The 19,340-nt window shown below is 37.1% G+C and overlaps 1 protein-coding gene across 1 annotated transcript in view; it reads right to left on the bottom strand.

Moving 5' to 3' along the window:
- Positions 1 to 17,762, bottom strand: part of LOC117418377 (transmembrane 9 superfamily member 3-like) — a 29,681-nt gene extending 11,919 nt beyond the window's left edge. The window contains exons 1-8 of the mRNA XM_034031344.3: positions 17,405 to 17,762; positions 15,028 to 15,223; positions 14,052 to 14,174; positions 13,800 to 13,960; positions 10,509 to 10,586; positions 6,081 to 6,212; positions 5,699 to 5,865; positions 2,590 to 2,684 (exon numbers count right to left, since the gene is read on the bottom strand). Of these exons, the coding sequence (XP_033887235.1) occupies positions 2,590 to 2,684; positions 5,699 to 5,865; positions 6,081 to 6,212; positions 10,509 to 10,586; positions 13,800 to 13,960; positions 14,052 to 14,174; positions 15,028 to 15,223; positions 17,405 to 17,494 (1,042 nt within the window). The 5' untranslated portion in view covers positions 17,495 to 17,762. The remainder of the gene's footprint in view (positions 1 to 2,589; positions 2,685 to 5,698; positions 5,866 to 6,080; positions 6,213 to 10,508; positions 10,587 to 13,799; positions 13,961 to 14,051; positions 14,175 to 15,027; positions 15,224 to 17,404) is intronic.
- Between the last annotated feature and the right edge of the window lie 1,578 nt (positions 17,763 to 19,340).

The following is a 19,340-nucleotide window of genomic DNA, read 5'->3' as shown; positions in this document are numbered from 1 at the left end:
TTGTTCAGCTAAAAAAAAAAAAAAAAGGAATCAATAATGATATTACTTGAAAATGTGTTGTAGGACACTGTTTATTGAGAAGAATGGCAAGGATTAAAAAAATAAGTTTTTTGCCTGAAATACACACAAGAAACACATATTTAACTTAAAATACTGTTTTAGCAGGGTTTTGTGAGAAACATTTTATATTTGACTAAAGTGGTTTAAAAATGTATGTAATAATCTGTGATAAGCATTTCATATTTCAGTAGTGTCGTTCAAGTGATACTTCGTAAAAGTGACTCTCTCCTGCTGATAAACACAGTGCAATTCACATTAAAGGTTTTGTATTATTTTGTCAAAATGAAACAAAACAGGTTTATTTCAATTTTTTTTGTTCACATGCTGTATTATTTACCAGCTTTATTGAAATTATTTTTAGTTTAATTTAGAAAGAATGAGGGCCACCAAAATCACTAATGGATCTCCAGATTGTCTTAACTGGTGGTCCGAGTGCCCACCTTCTCAAAAAGTGAATTCCTAACCCTGGTACTGGTACACAATTCTGTATTAAATTCAGAATGATGCACATAATCATTGTGCTTGTGAAGAAAGATGTATGAGAAGTTCAGCTCGTGTGTGTTTTGTTTCACTGCACCACTCAATTCTTTTTGTAGAACTTGGTTTCTGAACACAACATTTATATGTGTTAGGTTTTATAATCTTACATCATTGTAGACTCTCATTTGTGGCAGCATGTTGCCTTGGCCCAGCTATATCACACCTGCAAGTTCTTAGTCTCAGAAAACTGCCTTAAGCTACAATCCCTGGATCCTGTACTTATTTATGAGCTTGTAAATTATACTTGTGCACACAGGTTTTATAAAGGCACACTCTCTCCCATTTACAAATTATTTTACAAGTATTATCATAAGGTTCAGTAAAATGTACAGCTATGGCCAAAAGTTTTGCATCACCCTATAAGTTTGCTTCATAAAGTTGAATGAAACCTGGTGAATAATGTTACGTTAACATACTATTGTGAGTTATGTTAATGTAAGAAACTAGAAAATTATATCGAAAAAGTCTACCGGAAAGCATAATAGTAGTACAGTATTTCATGTTTGATTTCAAAATCAAAAAGTAGACTTTTTTCGATTTCGTTTTGTAGTTTCTTTGATTACATGATTTAAAAAACAAACATCTAAATTATGTTCATTATAATTTTTTTTTTTTTTTTAATTAAATGATGTCTCAATCCTAAAATTCTAGGTGATGCAAAACTTTTGGCCAGAGCTGTACGCTTAAAAACTAAAACACTGCCTTTGCAAATGCACCCATCAAATAATGACAATTTAGGCAAGTTCTCAAAGCAAAGACAAAAAAAAAAAAAAAAAAAAAAATTTCTTAATGAAATTGCTGTCTGAAGTTAAAACTACTCTCAAAATGTTTTTTCTTTGTGTAAAGGTTTTAACATGTACAGGTTACATAAAAAGTTAATATTTAGAAAATACTAAGAACGTAATTTCTATGTTTTAAAATTGTAATTAGTAAATAAAATGAACTGCTTCAGTGTGTCATATGAGAACCATAGAATTAGAGTTAGGAAGGCAAGATGCCATCTATTGAAACAACAGCTTCACACCAAGAATGCTGCTCATATAGGATTAGATGTTTTGTTGCTGTAGTTACATAGTGTCATCTTAAGAACAGTGCCAGCTGTAAACAGTACATTAAATGAACTACAGTACAGCAACTGTGAATGTATACACTTCTTGTAACTCATGTGGAAAAGAGATTCACTTGTACCACTTCTGAAATGAACCCAGTAAAATCAATTCGCAAATAAATTAATGTTGATATGCATATTGATGTTTGCAGGATTTGTCTCAATTTTTTTGTTATGTTGAGTTTTAAACTGCTTGAACACCAGAGGACCTGTGTGGTTTTATATAAACATCAACCCATTCCAGGTATAACTGGGAGCTTTTGGTGTCAATAGCCCATGACAGGAATCCAGTACAATGGAGCTCACACATTATTTTATTACATATATATATATATATATATATATATATATATATATATATATAGATAAACCATTGTGCAAGATGCACCCTGGATGATTAACGATTTAAGAAAACTGTTCAATATACTTTCTTAAATAGAATACATACCAACTTTGAACTTGGAATACATTTTGCATGAAGCATAGCTATTTATTAGCACATTCATTTCCTTACCTCTAAGTGAAGTCGTCAACACTGGATATATACCGTGCTCTGCCGAGTCAACGCTCAGGGGCCGTAAAGCTGTCATTAAGGCAAAAGTGTGTGTGTGTGTGTGTGTGTGGTGGGTGTGGGGTAGCATGGTAGAGCACAGCACAGGTCACGCAGTAATGCACAGAGCAACTACTTCTAGGAAGTTCTTTCTATTTCACATGAGAAGCAATATTTCCCCTCATACTTTATTTGCGCGTGGTTATTAAAAAATGGAAATAAATGGTGAAAATGTAACTATCAGCTAAAAGTTGATCATTCAAAACGGGGGCGTTGACTCGGCAGAATCCAAATTAGGTGTCAGTAAAATTAATAAGTACAATAAACTTACCTCCTTGTTTAGCATACAAGCTTCCTCCAAAATAACCATTTACTGGTGATGTTGCAGCATAGACAAAAATAGCAGTACTAAGCATTGATCCTCTCCTGCAAGGGAAGCAAGTGGATCAAAGAATAAAAATTAGAACTTTAACAAGAAATGTTAGGTTAACCTAAAAACGGCTAGGGGAGCAAGTGAGAATACATTTATAAGGAATTAAACAGTGTAATTCAGCCCACTTTCAGAATGACTACGCAGTGGTTTAAAATGTAAACATAGCTGTCCTGAAACTGCAGTTTGCATTTTTTCTTTTTTTAAATATTTTCTTTACTGGTTTTCAAACAAAACTAAAATAGACAGAAAAGTCACCTAACCATCAAGAAATGTATGTCTTAGTACATACAGGGATATATATATGGCTGCCAAGCTGAATATAATTCATCAGTAGACATGTGTAAATGGAAATTGCATGAAATACAGTTCACACTGTCCCCACAAGTACTCTTACTGCCCCCTGGTGGTTAGCTTCAGTAATTTACAGATGGGCTAAGAAGCGCCGGGTATGAATTACTGGAGGGTTAATGGGTTACACAATTTATATAGTTATAAAAATGGTTGGTCTACAACTAAATGAGTCTATGTATGCATTGCATGACCTTGAGTAATTTACTCAATAATTTAGACACTGAGTAACATGCAGCATTACCTTGAAGTCATGAATACTTTCAATAAATACTGTACATACCTTAATGCTAACTTCTGGGGTATGCATTAACTGCAGCTTTACATTTGAACTGTAATGTTACTTTGAACTACTGCACAAAAACTTGGTCTTACAATAAAAAACTAAATTATTCATATTTGCTTTACTGACCACAAACAATATAACTGTGAAGGAAATAGAACACATATTATTGTAATTCCAATACTGCAGATGGAATCTACTGAACAAAAGACCTGCATGCACCTAGTATATGTTTATAAAGAAACAATAATATTTTAATCCTTATTAAATCGCCTTGCTACAGCAATATAAAGCATCCCGACTCCAGAACATTGTATTTATTATATAGAATTGCCTTTTAAGCTAGCCAGAACCACGCATTACAAGCAAGTAGTTTTTCTTTGTTTTTTGTTTGTTTTGGATTGCATTGAAAACCCAGACTCAATGGTCAAGTGTTTGTGGCAATTCACAAGCAGGCTGCAATTACTTGTAGCTGTCCCGGTATTTCTGCGATTCATTCTCTAGCTTCTTCATGAGACCCAGGAACTACCAAAGTACACGAAGCTTGATGACATGCGGACTCAAGCTGTACAGCACGATATTTATATTTAAATATCATGCGTAATTCATATTTTTTCAATGTGTAAAACACCCAGTATGCAGCTTATCTGGTGTGCTGACTACAATAGTATAATAGTGCAGAAAGCCATCCCCCTAGTTTCAACTTTTCAAATACGATTTCCTTTGCCTTTTAATTTTAGAACAAGATTGATTAAAAGGACCACAAGACAGGGAACAACATATTAAATGTATACACATTTAAGCAAAAAAAATAATAATTTGCAATCAGCTAGCATGTGCATAAACTAATTTTTTAATCTGGACATAAAAATAAGACTAATTCTACTGACAGCAGATCCTGCCAACTAGCGACTTGTTTTAGAACTACACCTCAGTAATGTCTGTAATCGGCTCTTAAAGGATACAAAAAAAGCATGTGGCTTGATAACCCATTCCTTACACTTCCCACTGTGTCCTCTAGTCCTGGTCTCTGTGCTGTGTTTGAAATAATGACTATGGTTAAATTCATCAACTCCTTTCAGGATTTCAAAACTTTAGCCCTAAATCCTTCTTTGTTTTGGCTAACATTCAGTTCCCTCAACCTATCAGTTTAGCCATGGAATTGGACTAGTTGCTATTCCCTGGACTTACTCCAGAATTATTTTTTGTAATGCTGTAACCAGAATTGTTGCACCAGTGCATTATACAAACTCATCATTGATTTGTTCTGGTATGAGATTTGTTAAAGAATCTATAGAGCTTCACTTTCACAATGCATTCTGATTTTATGTGATGGAGCTTTCTAAACAACTACAGCTCCATAAATAGTTAATTTGATGTGTATGATTGAGCTCTCTACAGTAAGTAGGTGATCACACCCAGATCAAGGTCAATGGGGTTGATTGGGCTAATTTGCCGTTCCAACTGAGCAAACAGCTGCCTGAATTTGTCTTGACTGCTGCTCTCCACAAAGTGGTCAGCCTATTCACACTGGGCTCATTGCAAAGACTGCCAGTTAGGTTTGTTTGATAATATTTCATGCAAAAATGTGCCTGAAAACAAATGCACCGCTTGTTTGGGAGCGAAGTAATACTATTTTTTAAAGTTTACTTTGCGTGTTTTTTTTTTTGTTTTGTTTTTTTTAAAGGACATTTTCCAAAGTGTTGTTTCAAGGAGTAGTTTTGTAATTCAAATGTCACATGTGCTCGCATCTGGGATGCCAGCTTTTTTCAGAATTTTCAAATGTATTTGAAATTATTTTATTAATATTTATAATTTGATATAATACTGTTATATGTATATATGTCAGTCATTCTGGGAAGCAACTGGTTGGTTACTGACAGGACTAGAAAGAAGGCGCTGAAGAGGTGGTGACTCATCCAGTAAAATGACCACAAAACTGCAAAACTATTTGAAAGCAAGCCCTGCAAACAGATTTATTTTACTACTGTAGTACCAGATCTAAAAGAACGTTTTTAAAGGAAAATACATGTTTGCTAAATATAAAATGTGTTCATAATTGCAGTATGTATGACTTGGTTTAAATTAATTCGTATTTAACTGTTGTGGTTTGTAAATTAATTTATCAGTTCATCCCTCATCCGCCATCCACCATCCCTTAGTGTTTGCTGTGGGTGTGATATCAAGGAAACAAACATGCTACAAAAAAAAATTACATTAAAAAGACAAAAAATATTCGGTTTGCTATGAAACAATGTGCAACATCAACAGTATATTTAATAGTAATACAACAAGACAAGTCCTTGAGATAGTGTTACTAGAGTAAAGTTCACAGAATAGTAATATGCATAAATGTTAAAAGACTTTTATACTTACTCAGTATACAGATCCTCAATCATTGCTACAATAATAACAATCATGGAGACTGAAAAGATTTGGCAGCCAGACCCAATCAGAGATGAGAACATGAGGGGGTGGCCAGATGGCCTGAAAACATCTCCATGAACCTGCTTCCATCCATACTCATCCCCCAGATCCCGATCCTGAGTCAGGAACCAAACACAGTGTGCTTTTAGGAGAATTAGTATTAGAGCCATTATTAACAGATCACTAGTGAACACACACTGAGCATTGCAAGCCAAATAAGCAGGTACTGTATATGGATTAAACAAAAGAAAAAAAGGTACCATTGTCTCAAAAGATTCAAACCCTAATCTTCATCATGCAGTACATGAAATTAATTTGTAAATACACTGACCATATCATCCATCTCTTCCTCTTTGCTGTATCTTGCATAATCTTTCCGTAACGTTCTCATCAGAATCATGGAAACCAAGCCCACCAGAAAAATAACCATCATGAAGGAATTGAAGATCGAAAACCAATGAATCTAAAAAAATAAATAATCACGTCACAATGGGTTATACATAGAGCCTCGTGAAATTCCTTTGAATTTTTCATTTTATTTTTCTCAAATGTAGTTTTATTACAGATACACACACATTAATAAAACAAATCAAATAGATGTATATCAATAATAGTATCGTATACATCATGTTTTAACTACATACATATTTTTTTTTATTAAACATTATCTGATTTTTTTTTTTTTTACATTTTGACAACCAGACCTCTCAAAGAACAATTATTTAGCTACCATAATTTCTCATTAGCAGCAGTAACGGTAGGGTACAGTCCCCCACTCTTTTTAATCAACTGCCTATTTACAGTAAATACTGCCCATGCCCTCTATAAAAATTCAATAAAATTTATATATATATATATATATATATATATATACACACACATTACCCTACTATTGTGGGGCTGTCATAATAAGTGCTCACACAGAAATCTACCCATTAAATAAAAAACGATAGGAACGGTACTTCAATCCCATTGCACTCAAGCAGTATACAACAAACTTGGGGTTTCTCAGTATTTAAACACGAAGCAAAGCAGATTCATTCATTCATTCAAATCCATTCAAAACCAAAACATCATTTGCTCCAGCGCAAAGTATGCACAATTGAAATAAAACAAAGAATTAGCATACTAATGCAAAATATACAAGCAAACCAGCCATATTTTCCCCAGAAGCAATAAGCAGCTACTGATGCTTAACATCGGTATCTTTCGACTCGAGTGTCAGATTTTGCTTAATGCTGGTGTTTCTTCATCCCTATGTGAGTGATACAGTCACGATGCCCACCATGTTTCACAGTCCGGCAGTATTCACAGCAGACGTGAGATTGAGACACTCTACTTCTTTTAATGAACGACCATTCTGTGGTAAATTCCTCTCTATCTTTTTTTGTTTGACTTGTGATTCCTATTTTAATAACTGATAAGGCTGGGATTTTGTCTTGGAAATTTGTACTGCAAATCACAGAGCAGTCATGGTCAAAATCATGGAGGAAGGGGGAAATGGTGTGTTAAGTGACTGGGATGAAAATTATGTTGTTTTTTTTTAATACAAGTATTAATATACAGTATCAACAAATATAAAATTAGTCTGTCTATAGTAGTAGGAAAAAGGGAAAACTAATCTAAACATTTATTTATTATAGTTTTCACAACATCAGGTTCAAGTTTCGGTAAACTTCACAGCATATACAACTAAACAAAAATGCTCATTTTACATAACATTTGATGTGGTTTCAACAGGACAGCAAACAAAAACTATAGGTTTTAAAAAATAACGCTTGAAGTTGAAAGTCTTCTTGTGTGCATCTGTTGCTTCTGCTGTGGTACAGTTTGGAGTTATTTTACGTTTTGGTTTGTTTGTTTGTTTGCATATTATTCTGATACAACATGTTGTACATTTGATGCCTTTCTGGAGCGCTGGTCATTCCGAAGTACTTTTTTTTATGCAAAAAATGATTACAAGAAGCGTTGGGAATCTCGTTTCCATGTTTTTCCAGAACTGGTAAACATTGCATTTCATTTCACTGATAATTTCGCAGTAAGCACGATATTCACGCTGTGTACACAGTTGTCTTCAAACAGTAAAATGGCCTCAAACACTTCTTTCCCAGCTATGCTGAGATGCTTCGCTTTATTTGGGTCCTGACAGGCATTGAAAAATGACAGCAAGGCGACATTTGTGTAGCTGTTTCTGAAGGACCCCTAAACTGGTGACTAAGCAACCAGGCTCAGAGCTTTTAGTGTGTCAATTAAAATGCCACAATAAAAACTGTCAGTGAAATACAGTAGTATTTAAGAACCATTAATTCATTAAATAAACTAAAACAGGAAAACACACACATGGTATTGAAATAATATTTCATAAACGTTCAGGGAGTATCCATCATTTATTTATTTAATAAAAATCATAGTGTTATAATCCTTTAACTTAGCACCGTAGCAGAACCTCCAAAATAGTAGCTGTTAGAGCCAAATCGTAGCAGTTGGCATCTCTGCCTTTGTTGTGGCATTTCCTGGCAAAATCGATGTTCCCTTTATCCTGTGCCAGTGGGTGCAGTGCTGGCTGAAGGTTGAGGGGAATTTGCCAGCCAGCTTTCGTGTATCTTATCAAAATGTTTCTGCCGTAGCTCCAGGGCTAGCTGCAAATTAAAGTCCCTCTGAGTGATTGTGTTGCCGGTGCACTCCTTGCACAAAACCAAATGGAGAGAAGTAAATAAATTGTCAGTGGTGACATTTCGTCCTTTGCCCAAGTACGGCACCACCAGCCTCAGCACAACACTGTCTTCCAGTCTCTCACCAGCAGGGCGCGTTTCGTCCTTTCCCAGGTAGGGGAAACCATTTACAAGGTATTTGGAATCCATGTCAGCTGAATGCCAGAATTTGATGCCAAACTTGGCTGGTTTGTTGGCCATGTACTGTGTCCAGCAACAGCGTGCCTTTGTGGGAAACAGCTGCTCATCCACAGTGATGTTAGGTCCAGGTTTATAGCAGGCAATGCTATTTGTGATGAAGCTGTCCCAAACCTCTGATGCCATAGCAAATTTGTTTGTAATACGTCGGGCTGCTCTTGTTCTCAAATTCAAAACGTATGAATCTCAGGATTTCCCAAAAGCGATTCCATTACATTGTTTCCTTGAAGAAGGGAAGACCCCACTCTTGTGACCAGTAGCTCTCAACATAAATGTTTTTGCCCGCATATGCACCACACACATACAGGATTGCAATGAAAGCTTGTAATTCCTCCAAAGACAGTTCCCAGGGGTCAACATTCAGTACCCGCTGTGCCTCTGCCACGGTACAGCGCTGAATGTGAAGCAGCAGTTGCATAGAGATCAACAACAGAAATGCATAGTGGGGTATCTATGTTTCGTTTTGCGTGCAGCGTTGGGCCTGAAACTTCAGACAAAACATTTTCTGATGTGCGTTTTCTCAAAGCCTCATCACCCACATTTATAATTTTGCAAACTGTCCCGTCTCCTGAATTACGCTTGGAGAAGCTGATGCAGCAGGTGGTGTTCTCCTTGGTGCTGAAGAGGCAGATGCAGGAGGAACCGCAGGGACAGCATCTGTTTCTCCAGTAATGGATCTGGATCCGGATCTGCCACGGCCACGACCTCTCCCCCTGGTGGGCACTTCTTGTGTTTGACCTGCAGGTAAATCCGTCTCGGTGTTTTCACTTTCACTGTCGGAACTGCTGGTTTCGACAGCCCAGGATGCGTCACTGTCGTTACCTCTCATCCCGCCATCAGAATCTCCTTCAGCCAAATCTTGTAACAGTTCAAGCACTTCTTCCGTATTCAGTACTCGTCTTTAAGCCATCTTCTCAGTCAGTATACAGATAATAATGGAGTACCCACAGCAGAATCTAATAAACGCTAAGACCAGCCAGCCTGTCGCCAGCCCTACACCTAATACAAAATCATTTTTATAGAGCATGGTATAAAAAACTCATTCAATCAAATCCTGCTGTTTTAAGACACGTTTGATAAATACATTGGCATTTAAATATAGCACTCTCCAATTCTCATATTCCTGCCATCACTAGCCTTTGCCTTGTTTTGTGTAAAATCTGACAAACTTCCCGTGTAAACATAACAGTAAATTAAGAAAGAAAAATCAACCCCACTGTCCAAAGGAGAAAAAAAACAAGGTTTGAAAACTACATTAACATTATGGCCTATTCACATGGAAATAATTCGATCTCTCATTTTTTTTTATTTTTTATTTCCTGTTGGTTACAATTTAGCAAAAGCAGCAGTCCCTTCCAGTGTGCCGTGGGTGCAGAGATGCAGTTCACTTTTTGCTGTCATATTTTAATCAAAGCTTTACATAACTTTGCATAGCCACTTTGATTTGCATTACCTTCAGTGAATACAACTATATCATTTTTCCCAAACAGTACATTAGAGGTAGCCTACCCTTTCCTGCAACGGAACTTTCGACAGCGATCGTTTTATTTTGTGTCTCCATACTTGAATATGTAGAATATCTCTTTCGTACATGTATGTGGATGTATTACGTGCCTTACTGCCCACATCGCAACCAAGATATGCAGAATATCTCTTTCATACATGTATAACCCTAATCAATCTACATACCACGTCACAACCAAAAATGTGTCACATACTGGTGTGCTCACAGAAGCGTTTCACACATGTGAATTCGCTTACATTTATACAGTACATTACTAAGGCCCTACCTATTTCACGTCTGTGAAAAAAGTGACAGACCATGAAATTCATTCTTCAGAAATACTTACTCTGTGTTGAAAGAAGGATGGATCGAGATACTTGTCAAATCTGTCTTCAAATTTTACATCTGACTTTTTCCATTTTACCTGTATATAAAAAAAAAAAAAGAAAATCATGAATGATAACTCTGCATACACTGCTTGAAATATGCTTCTTTAAATGAGAAATTAATAGGGATTGTGGCTTTGCAAAAAATGAGAGATGTTTTATTACATCAACTGTATGCAAGTCACATTCAAGCCAAGCTGTTAAAAAAAACATATCCTAAATAGTTCGCCAACACACCTACATCGCTTTCACAAAAAGTATTTATTTGAGAATTATCAAAGACTGAACATTTACACCCAATTTTTTCAATCAAACAACCAGTATTTAATATGCTTGTACTAGCTCAGCATGCAGAAAATGGAAGTGTCCTCTCAGTGAAATATTTTGCCCTGCAAGCTGGAGGTCACTGAACAGACTGGGTGAAAGCATTTACTGTTCTGTTAGGGAAACACAGTCTTTGTCTATGTTACTGTCTATTTGTAAGCCGCTCCACTGCAAACTGCAATACATATTTTAAATCATTGCGTCAGCCTGGAGACACAGACTGAAGATTATAACTGCGCTATATAACAACTGCTATAGATTACTTAAGTAAAGGACAAGGTTCCATAAGAGCCCAAAAAATATAATATAAATATGCAAGTTGTTTCACCTTTAATGTATCTACCATAGGGTATACTGTATGTGCAAAAATGAACTTGTCCACTGCCACATGCTGCTGTCTTACAGGGCCACCGTACTTTGCAGTACAGGCTTGAAACGCATATCATTGGATAGGGGAGGGGACGTTCATTTACTGATAGTTTCTCCCCCCCTGTAAAAAATAATGCAATTGTATGTAAAAATAATGTGATATCTTTCTTTTTTTTTTTTTTTTTTTTTTTTTTTAAATTTAGTCGTCGCCAATTATTTTTACCCCGGTTTTCACCCCAATTTAGCATGCCCAATTATTATCTGTATCCCCGGCTCACCGCTCGCAACCCCCCCGCCGACTCAGGAAACGGAGGCTGAAACACGCGTCCTCCGAAACGTGCTCCTTCCAAGCCGTCATTTTTCGCACTGCAGATCCACAGCAATGCTACCAGACCTATAGTGCCGGAGGACAACACAGATCTGGCGGCTCCGCTGCAGAGCCACAGGCGCCCTATCGGCCACAGGGGTCGCTGATGCGCGGTGAGCCGTGGATTCCCCTGCCGACCTAAGCCCTCCCTACCCGGGCAGCGCTCAGCCAATTGTGCGCCGCCCCCTAGGAACTCTCGGTCACGGTCAGCTGTGACATAGCCTGGATTCGAACCAGCGATCTCCAGGCTATAGGGCACATCCTGCGAGGAGCGCCTTTACTGGATGCGCCACTCGGGAGCCCAATAATGTGATATCTTATAACAACTGTCTGCTAAGAAATAAATAATAATCTGGCATGTGGGTAAAAATCAGATGGCACGGATTATAAAAATAATAAATAAATAAAAATTAAACCCCACTAGTCATTTACTCTCCTTTGGGTGGATATTTTGCCACAGATTACTATATACAACTCTTTTAATGTGCATTTTGCAATCTTTTTTTGGTTAAAAAGAAAAAAAGAAAATACTGTAAGCCATCTATGTATATTGGTTGGAATTTATTTTCTTATGTTGACATCTACTTTTGTCTGTATTAGTATGTACGATTGCAGGCTACAAATGAATGTTTGAAGTGCCATTAGCTATATTATACATGTATACCATGTATGTAACACTTAATTATATATTTGTTATGCTTTTAAAATTGCAACAGAACTCCCTACCCAATACACAGTTTGTTTATAATTAAGTGTTCCTGAATTCCTCTAATCCTACATTTTCTCTGGTACTCTTTGTTTGCCTCCGCGATAAATAAACGCAACATGACTAGAAGTAGCCACGGAACACCGAGACGAGGACGAGCACACGCGTCCTCCGAAACGAGTGCCGTAAGCCATCTGCTTTCATTCGCTCTGCAAGCCCGCCCTGCAGCCATCTCAGAACTTAGTGTCGGAGGACCACGCAGTTCTGACTTGCATACAGGCAGGCCTGCTGGTGCCCGGCCAGCCACAAGGGTCGCTAGTGTGCGCTGAGCCAAGGACTCACCTGCCAACCTAACCCCTCCCCGCCCGGGCAGCACTTGGCCAATTGTGCGCCGCCCCCTGGGAACCCCCATCCACAGTCGGCAGTGGCATAGCTTGAATTCGAACCAGTGATCTCCAAGCTATAAGGTGCATACTGCACCCCGGGAGGAGTGCCTTTACCGGATGCGCTACTCGGGAGCCCCTCAAATATGGATTATTAACAAGCATGTAAGTAACATGCACCCCTTGCCCAAGGCTGTAAATTCAAAACTGGAGCCATCAGTGTGACAAAAAAGCTGTGGTATAGAATAGTATAGAATAAGAATTAGCAAAGCAACATTTAATAATAACTTGAAAAGCGATTCTCCAGATTAATTGCAAAGGGCAACAGGGCCAATATCACTTTCAGTCCTTTCTGCAGCCAGATGAGCATATTGCTTTCCTACATCTAATAAACGTTCCAATAAATCTAATACATCTTTAGAAACGTTCATAAAGACACTTTGTAGAAGGAGAACTCTTACATGGACAAATGGTTTTTAGTCTTGTTTTGCAATGTATTTATTTAAATTTACACTTGAAGAGCTGTATTGTTTTCTGTGCTTAATTAAGCAAACATAGAATTATCTTAAATAAAAAAAGAGATGAAATGTATCTTGTATTCATATATAAATATGTTGTAATTTTGGTACACCTTGCATACGATACAGTACAGTTCCTATTTTTTGACCTACAAATACCTCCCTGCTAAGCTTTCTGATTGAGAGAGACAAAGACGCACCAATCAAATGTATGTAAAGGGATTAATCAGCCTGCTTTCCATTCTCCTGGTCGCCTGCCACTGCAGTTTGAATCTTTTTCTACGCTCTCTATGTATATAGGGCAGACTGGAGATGTTAATATGAGAAATCAAGGGACCCGATGCGGTTTATAGCCCTGATCCAATGTGAGCAAGAAAGGAATCAATGTGAGTGGAAAGTGATTACACTTTATTTTGGACAAGAACCTCACTGTCTTTGCCTCAAATGTAGACCCTGACGGAAGGGTCCTCCTGAAAAAAATTACTTAAGAAAACAAAACGGTAAAGAAAGATCATGATTCAAGGATTAATGTTACTACAGCCTACTACTCTATTAAAGATGCTGTAGATTTGGCCACTACTTACAGAGTAAGACATTGCAATTCTTGTATTTGGCACAAGCTTGACTTTTCCTTCACTTGTCAGATTCACATCTACAATTCTATTGCCGTTGTACCCAATTTCCAGTTTCTTGTAGGTCCACAGGTAATGATCTTCTCCATTTTCATCTGCTTCTCCAACAATGCCTGCACAAGTATGAGATTAAACACATTTAGTACAATTTGACAAAGACAGAATTTTTACTGAATGTTTTACACAGAATAAAGACAGCCTTACCCCAGATTGGCAAGTCATCGATATACATCTGGTACCAATAATGGTTCTTTATGGCATAAACAAAGGCCTCTCGTTTTCCTTTATCCAGCTCAATTTCACAGTATGTTGTTTGCAGAACCTCATCTGCGTAAATAAAATAAGTTGTTCATTACCAACTTTTCATTAGCCTAGACAGCAAGTGATGATACATACTCCTTGTAATTTAAACCAGTGTCTTGCATAGATCAACACTACAGCAAATACATTAGGGCCATCAGTTCCATGAGAGATCACCGTAAACAAATACTAGTATATAGTACTGTACTGACATTCTTAAAGTGTACAATTCAGACTAACATTTGAATTAACAGATGTTCTTACTTTCAAAATACTTTAATTTGAACACAATATAGAACAAAATATTCTGATAGACTTTCACAAATCATGTTGTAGTTTCTTCGATTACATGATGTTAAATAAATTATCTGAATTACATTAATAAAGTTGTTTTTTTTTTTTTTAATTATTAATGTCTCAATCCTAAAATTCTAGGTGATGCAAAACTTTTGACCATAGCTGTACAGGATAAAACGTATAGGCTTATTCAATGCAGAGGTGTTAGAGCCTGGAGCACATGAAGCGCAACACTGATGTTTGTTTGACTGAATATTGAAATGCCCCACCTGTCACAAGTGATTGAGATGTCAATTTAAAAAATGAAGGTTCACAATAATGGTAACACACACAGAGGTTGTTTGGAGAAACTCAGACTTTGATCTGATCTTTGGTTGGATATAATTGAACCACCAGTTATCTTTTTTTAACTGCAACAGTGTTTACATGTTTGTTCCAAGGCTGCAGAATGTTCGCACCCACAATGTGAGCTGAAGGAACTGGTCAGGAGATGAAGATGAACTAAAATTAGGGCATAACAAACAATCTTACTGAAATCCTTACCATTGAGATCATAGATATTTTAATTTTGTTTTTGACTCACCTTTAAATTTGATATCCAGCCCACTAAACTCTAGTTCAACTCCTTGGAGAGCTTCTCCTAGTGTCTCGTGGTAATGGCCAATAGCCCTTTTTGTCCCGACACAGAAGGGCAGTGAAAAGTACTTGTATGTTTCTTGTCTGTTGTGGTACGGTCCAACTGTGTTCATCCACAAGACGACTTCTTCTGTATCTGTATACTAAGAGACACAGAAATCAAAGTTAATGAATTTTAATAAAAACACTCATAATTGACGACAAACACAATTCCTTAATGTGGCACACCCTTAAAGACCAGACTTTTATATAAATTCCAATTCCCAATACACAACTTATTAAAAGAACAAAACACATCAGCCCCCTAAAATACATTGCGAGTCTGACTGCAAATTTCCTTTCTCTCTGCAAGACTGTTACAAAGATGAATGAAAAACAAGAACCCTGTAAATATCAAGATCTTCAGATAACTGCCTGTTTACTTTGACCGGAAATGAAAGGTACTGATTTGCTGAGATGCACAATGAGTAGGGCTGTGTTTTTTTCAAGGCAAAAAACTTTTACAGCCTAAAGGGCAGCAGTGTGGAGTAGTGGTTAGGGCTGTGGACTCTTGACCGGAGCGTTGTGGGTTCAATCCCCAGTGGGGGACACTGCTGTTGTACCCTTGAGCAAGGTACTTTACCTAGATTGCTCCAGTAAAAACCCAACTGTATAAATGGGTAATTGTATGTAAAATACTGTTATATCTGTATAATGTGAAATAATGTATAATGTGATATCTTGTAACAATTGTAAGTCGCCCTGGATAAGGGCGTCTGCTAAGAAATAAATAATAATAATAATAAATTAGGCATTTCACAATTAAACAAAATATGTATTAAAGCAGAAAGTACAGCACTGCCAGATTCAAACTGGATCACGTTCTAGAGTTATTATACAACACATGTTCCTAAATATTAAATGCTGACCTGAGTAAATGCAAAATTGTAGAATATTTGTGGTGTGGAAGTAACTAATGAATTTTAAGTTTAGTGTATAGAAAGTCACTTTATGCAAGGATGTAGGAACAACATTACGGAACAACGCTCCTTGAATAGAAAATCTGTATCTAGCTCCTTATAACATACAGAATACTCTGACAGGTCATATCCTGTCAATTACTTCACTAAAAGATCATATTTTTTTATTTACAGAATCTCAAGACTTTTTGAAACAATTGGTCAAACTTCTACCAATGTACAGTAAAAAAATTAACAGACCTTCATAATGCAGTGAAGTAATCAAGTGGAAAGGTTGCTATATATAGGAAATACAGAAATAGGTGAGATCCAGAGACCGGACTGCTGAAGAATGTAAAACGACAGACGTGGTGTACTTAAATTGGTTGCTGTGAGAAAGAATTAGCTGCAGTAACAAAGCTCTACCTAAATTGCCTAGTTACTGTACTAGGTAATGTTACTGTATACTCTCTCCTCTGGTAGTAAGATTTTACAACCTTAGTTATCTTGTTATTTTGTATTACAGATCACACAGACTGTAGTCATAACAATTGATTACCTGCAATTATTAATGTGTTACATACGCAGGCTAATCATGCATGGGTTGCTAAATTATAACATATTAATATAGGCTACCTTGTCATTCAGATACACTAAACAAAATATTAAAATCTGTGCACATTGCAAATCTCTATAACATTAGCACGTCTGCATAATCCATATAAATATTACATGATTTACATGTCGTTGTAAATGACATCATTTCAATGTACCACCACTGCCAGTACATTCAAGAAACAGTTTCCATAGGATTAATTGGCAGGGATGTTCAGGGTTCAACAATTTCCATAAATACATTGAAGGGTTTGTGCATGGTCGGTTTCATAAAATTCCCTCGAAAAAAAATACCAGTTTCTTGTCATGATAAAAACAAAAAAAATCCCTGTATGTACTGTAGACTGTCTAGTCTGTCCAGCTGCAGGCCTAACAACCGGATACACCGTCAGAATCGTGGCAAGAGACTAACCTTCACTTCATCAGAAATTGTTTTATTGTAATGTCATTGTGAATTTCATGCACAGAGTCATAGATTTACCATTAAACTAGAGATGTGTGGCTTTTATTTTAAAGTATTCTGAGAAACGAAAACCGAGTGACAGTGCACTAGTAACTAGGCATTAGGTTTCGGGGACCTTTCAAATCCTCAACATTGACTCGTATATCATGAAACATCTCCAAATTGCGGTGCTTTATCCCCTTGTACCTGGTTTTGCTCACGTTTTAGCTATCCCCTTAATTCAGAGGCACCGTACGTGTTAAAACACAGACATTTTGTCAGCCATACTCCCCCCTCTGCACAACCGAGGTCGGCCAAGCTCTCCTTACCGTGTGTTCGTGTTCATCCGCCCAGACCGGCAGCAGCATATCCACAGCGGACAGCACCAACAACAACAGCTTTATCCTGATCGTCGCCATCGTGCTTCGGAAACGCTTTCAAGAGACTCGGGGTTCCAGTTCAATTCAAGCTATCCCCCCTTTCTTCTTCCTCGGTCTGTGTCAGTGGTAGATTTTGAGCTGCTCTCTGTCTCTCTCACAGTCCGCCACCGCTAGTGCTGTTCTTGCCGTACAGCCACGTCATCCGGCAGCGGAGTCACAGAGCGGAAGTGCCTCACCTTCTGCCAACAACGAGGAGGAACTACACAGTGCAGGACAGGTAGCCTAATCCAGGGGTTCCCAAATTGGCACTGGGAAAATGTCAAATTAAAAACATTTTATATGTTTAAATCTGTAACATTATAAATAAACCTAATCTAAACTGTCCTTTATTCATTTGAATAAATCTTGTGAAAGATGGAAATCACATAGAAAATACACTGAGTGAAAATATATATTTTTTGAAACACTTTAATTTTAGTAAATAAAATAAATTGCAAAAACTAAACAGACGTTGTTATGAAACTTTTAAAATGCGGTTATTTTTCTTGGTCATCAACAAGGAAGTGCATGTCTCTTATTATTCCCATTGATAAATACCTGAACTGGAATCACTTTTGAGTAAAACCAGTACAACGTGCAAAAAAACATCTTAAATCCTAATTTCTAAACACTACAACTAAAACATCAAGCCGTTACCTCGCGCTGAACTGTCATGCACACAATACAGAAGGAAACGAGAGCCTTGCATAAGTTACTTTTTAGCAACTACTCTGTACAACCAAATACAAAACATATTGTTATTTTAAGACGACTGGCGAGCCATTAATCAATAGAATAGCAGTACTGTATCCAAACATTTTAATAAATCAATTACCGGTATGTAACAAGATGTATCACTTTGATTAATAACTTGATTTAGTTAATATTGAAACATACACCAAAGTACTTAATATTTTAAATGTTCATAGTTAATTAGTGACAAAAACATATTATCATAAGCATCAATTGAAAAAACATGCCAGCACCTCAAAACTGAGTCCACGGTACAAATGCACTACTTTAGCTACTTTTTTTGTTCTTTATACTTTGCAAAACGTATTCTTTGGTAGCGAACTCGACATATTGTAATTTTATTAATACTGAACACACTGTTTATATCTGCCAGCAGAGCGATAACATGACCTTAAGTTAACACAGCCCTATTGTCAGAGCTCTCGCTTTACATACCGCCTACAAGTAGGTAATCTGTTGGCTCTGATTTGTTAATTTCTGCTTGCTACACTTTCATTTTTTTCTACAGTTACAGCTGACGCCGGCGCCTGCTTTTTGCTATTATTAATAGAAAAAAAAAATACACAGTCATTGTTCCGTGGGCCGTGGACCACAGTTTGGGAACCCCTGGCCTAGTCCACCCGGGAGGGCTTGCCCACCTTACTTTTACAACTCGCTTGATACGCTGCTTTCTCTAATGGTTTCTGTGGCGAAGCAGGAAACAGAAGCGTTTCACTGCAGAGCATCAGGAAACGCCAATATTCAATCTGGAGTCTTTCTAGTTTAATTTGAGGTCCACCTTTCAATACCTGGTTAATTACCACCCAAACAAGATTGTAACACTACAGTTTTTTTGTTTACATTAAATAATGCAAAAAATAAAATAACTACTGTGCTGTATTTGATACACAGATCCAGGGAGGATTGAAGATTATTGGAAAGGCACATTCCTGTGGCCTGCACCAGTGTATGTTCCTGCATCATTTTGAATTTAACTGGGCTTTCACATATTCTGTACTTTGCATTGGCATGATTTACCAGTTTAACATGGTGCTTCACTACTATACTTGCTGTATCTGTGCTGTATTGCAGTGCTTTCACTATGCATTTACCA

The sequence above is a fragment of the Acipenser ruthenus genome, chromosome 13, assembly GCF_902713425.1.
Source record: "Acipenser ruthenus chromosome 13, fAciRut3.2 maternal haplotype, whole genome shotgun sequence".
NCBI lineage: Eukaryota > Metazoa > Chordata > Actinopteri > Acipenseriformes > Acipenseridae > Acipenser > Acipenser ruthenus.
This window is presented reverse-complemented; position numbering and strand designations above follow the sequence as displayed.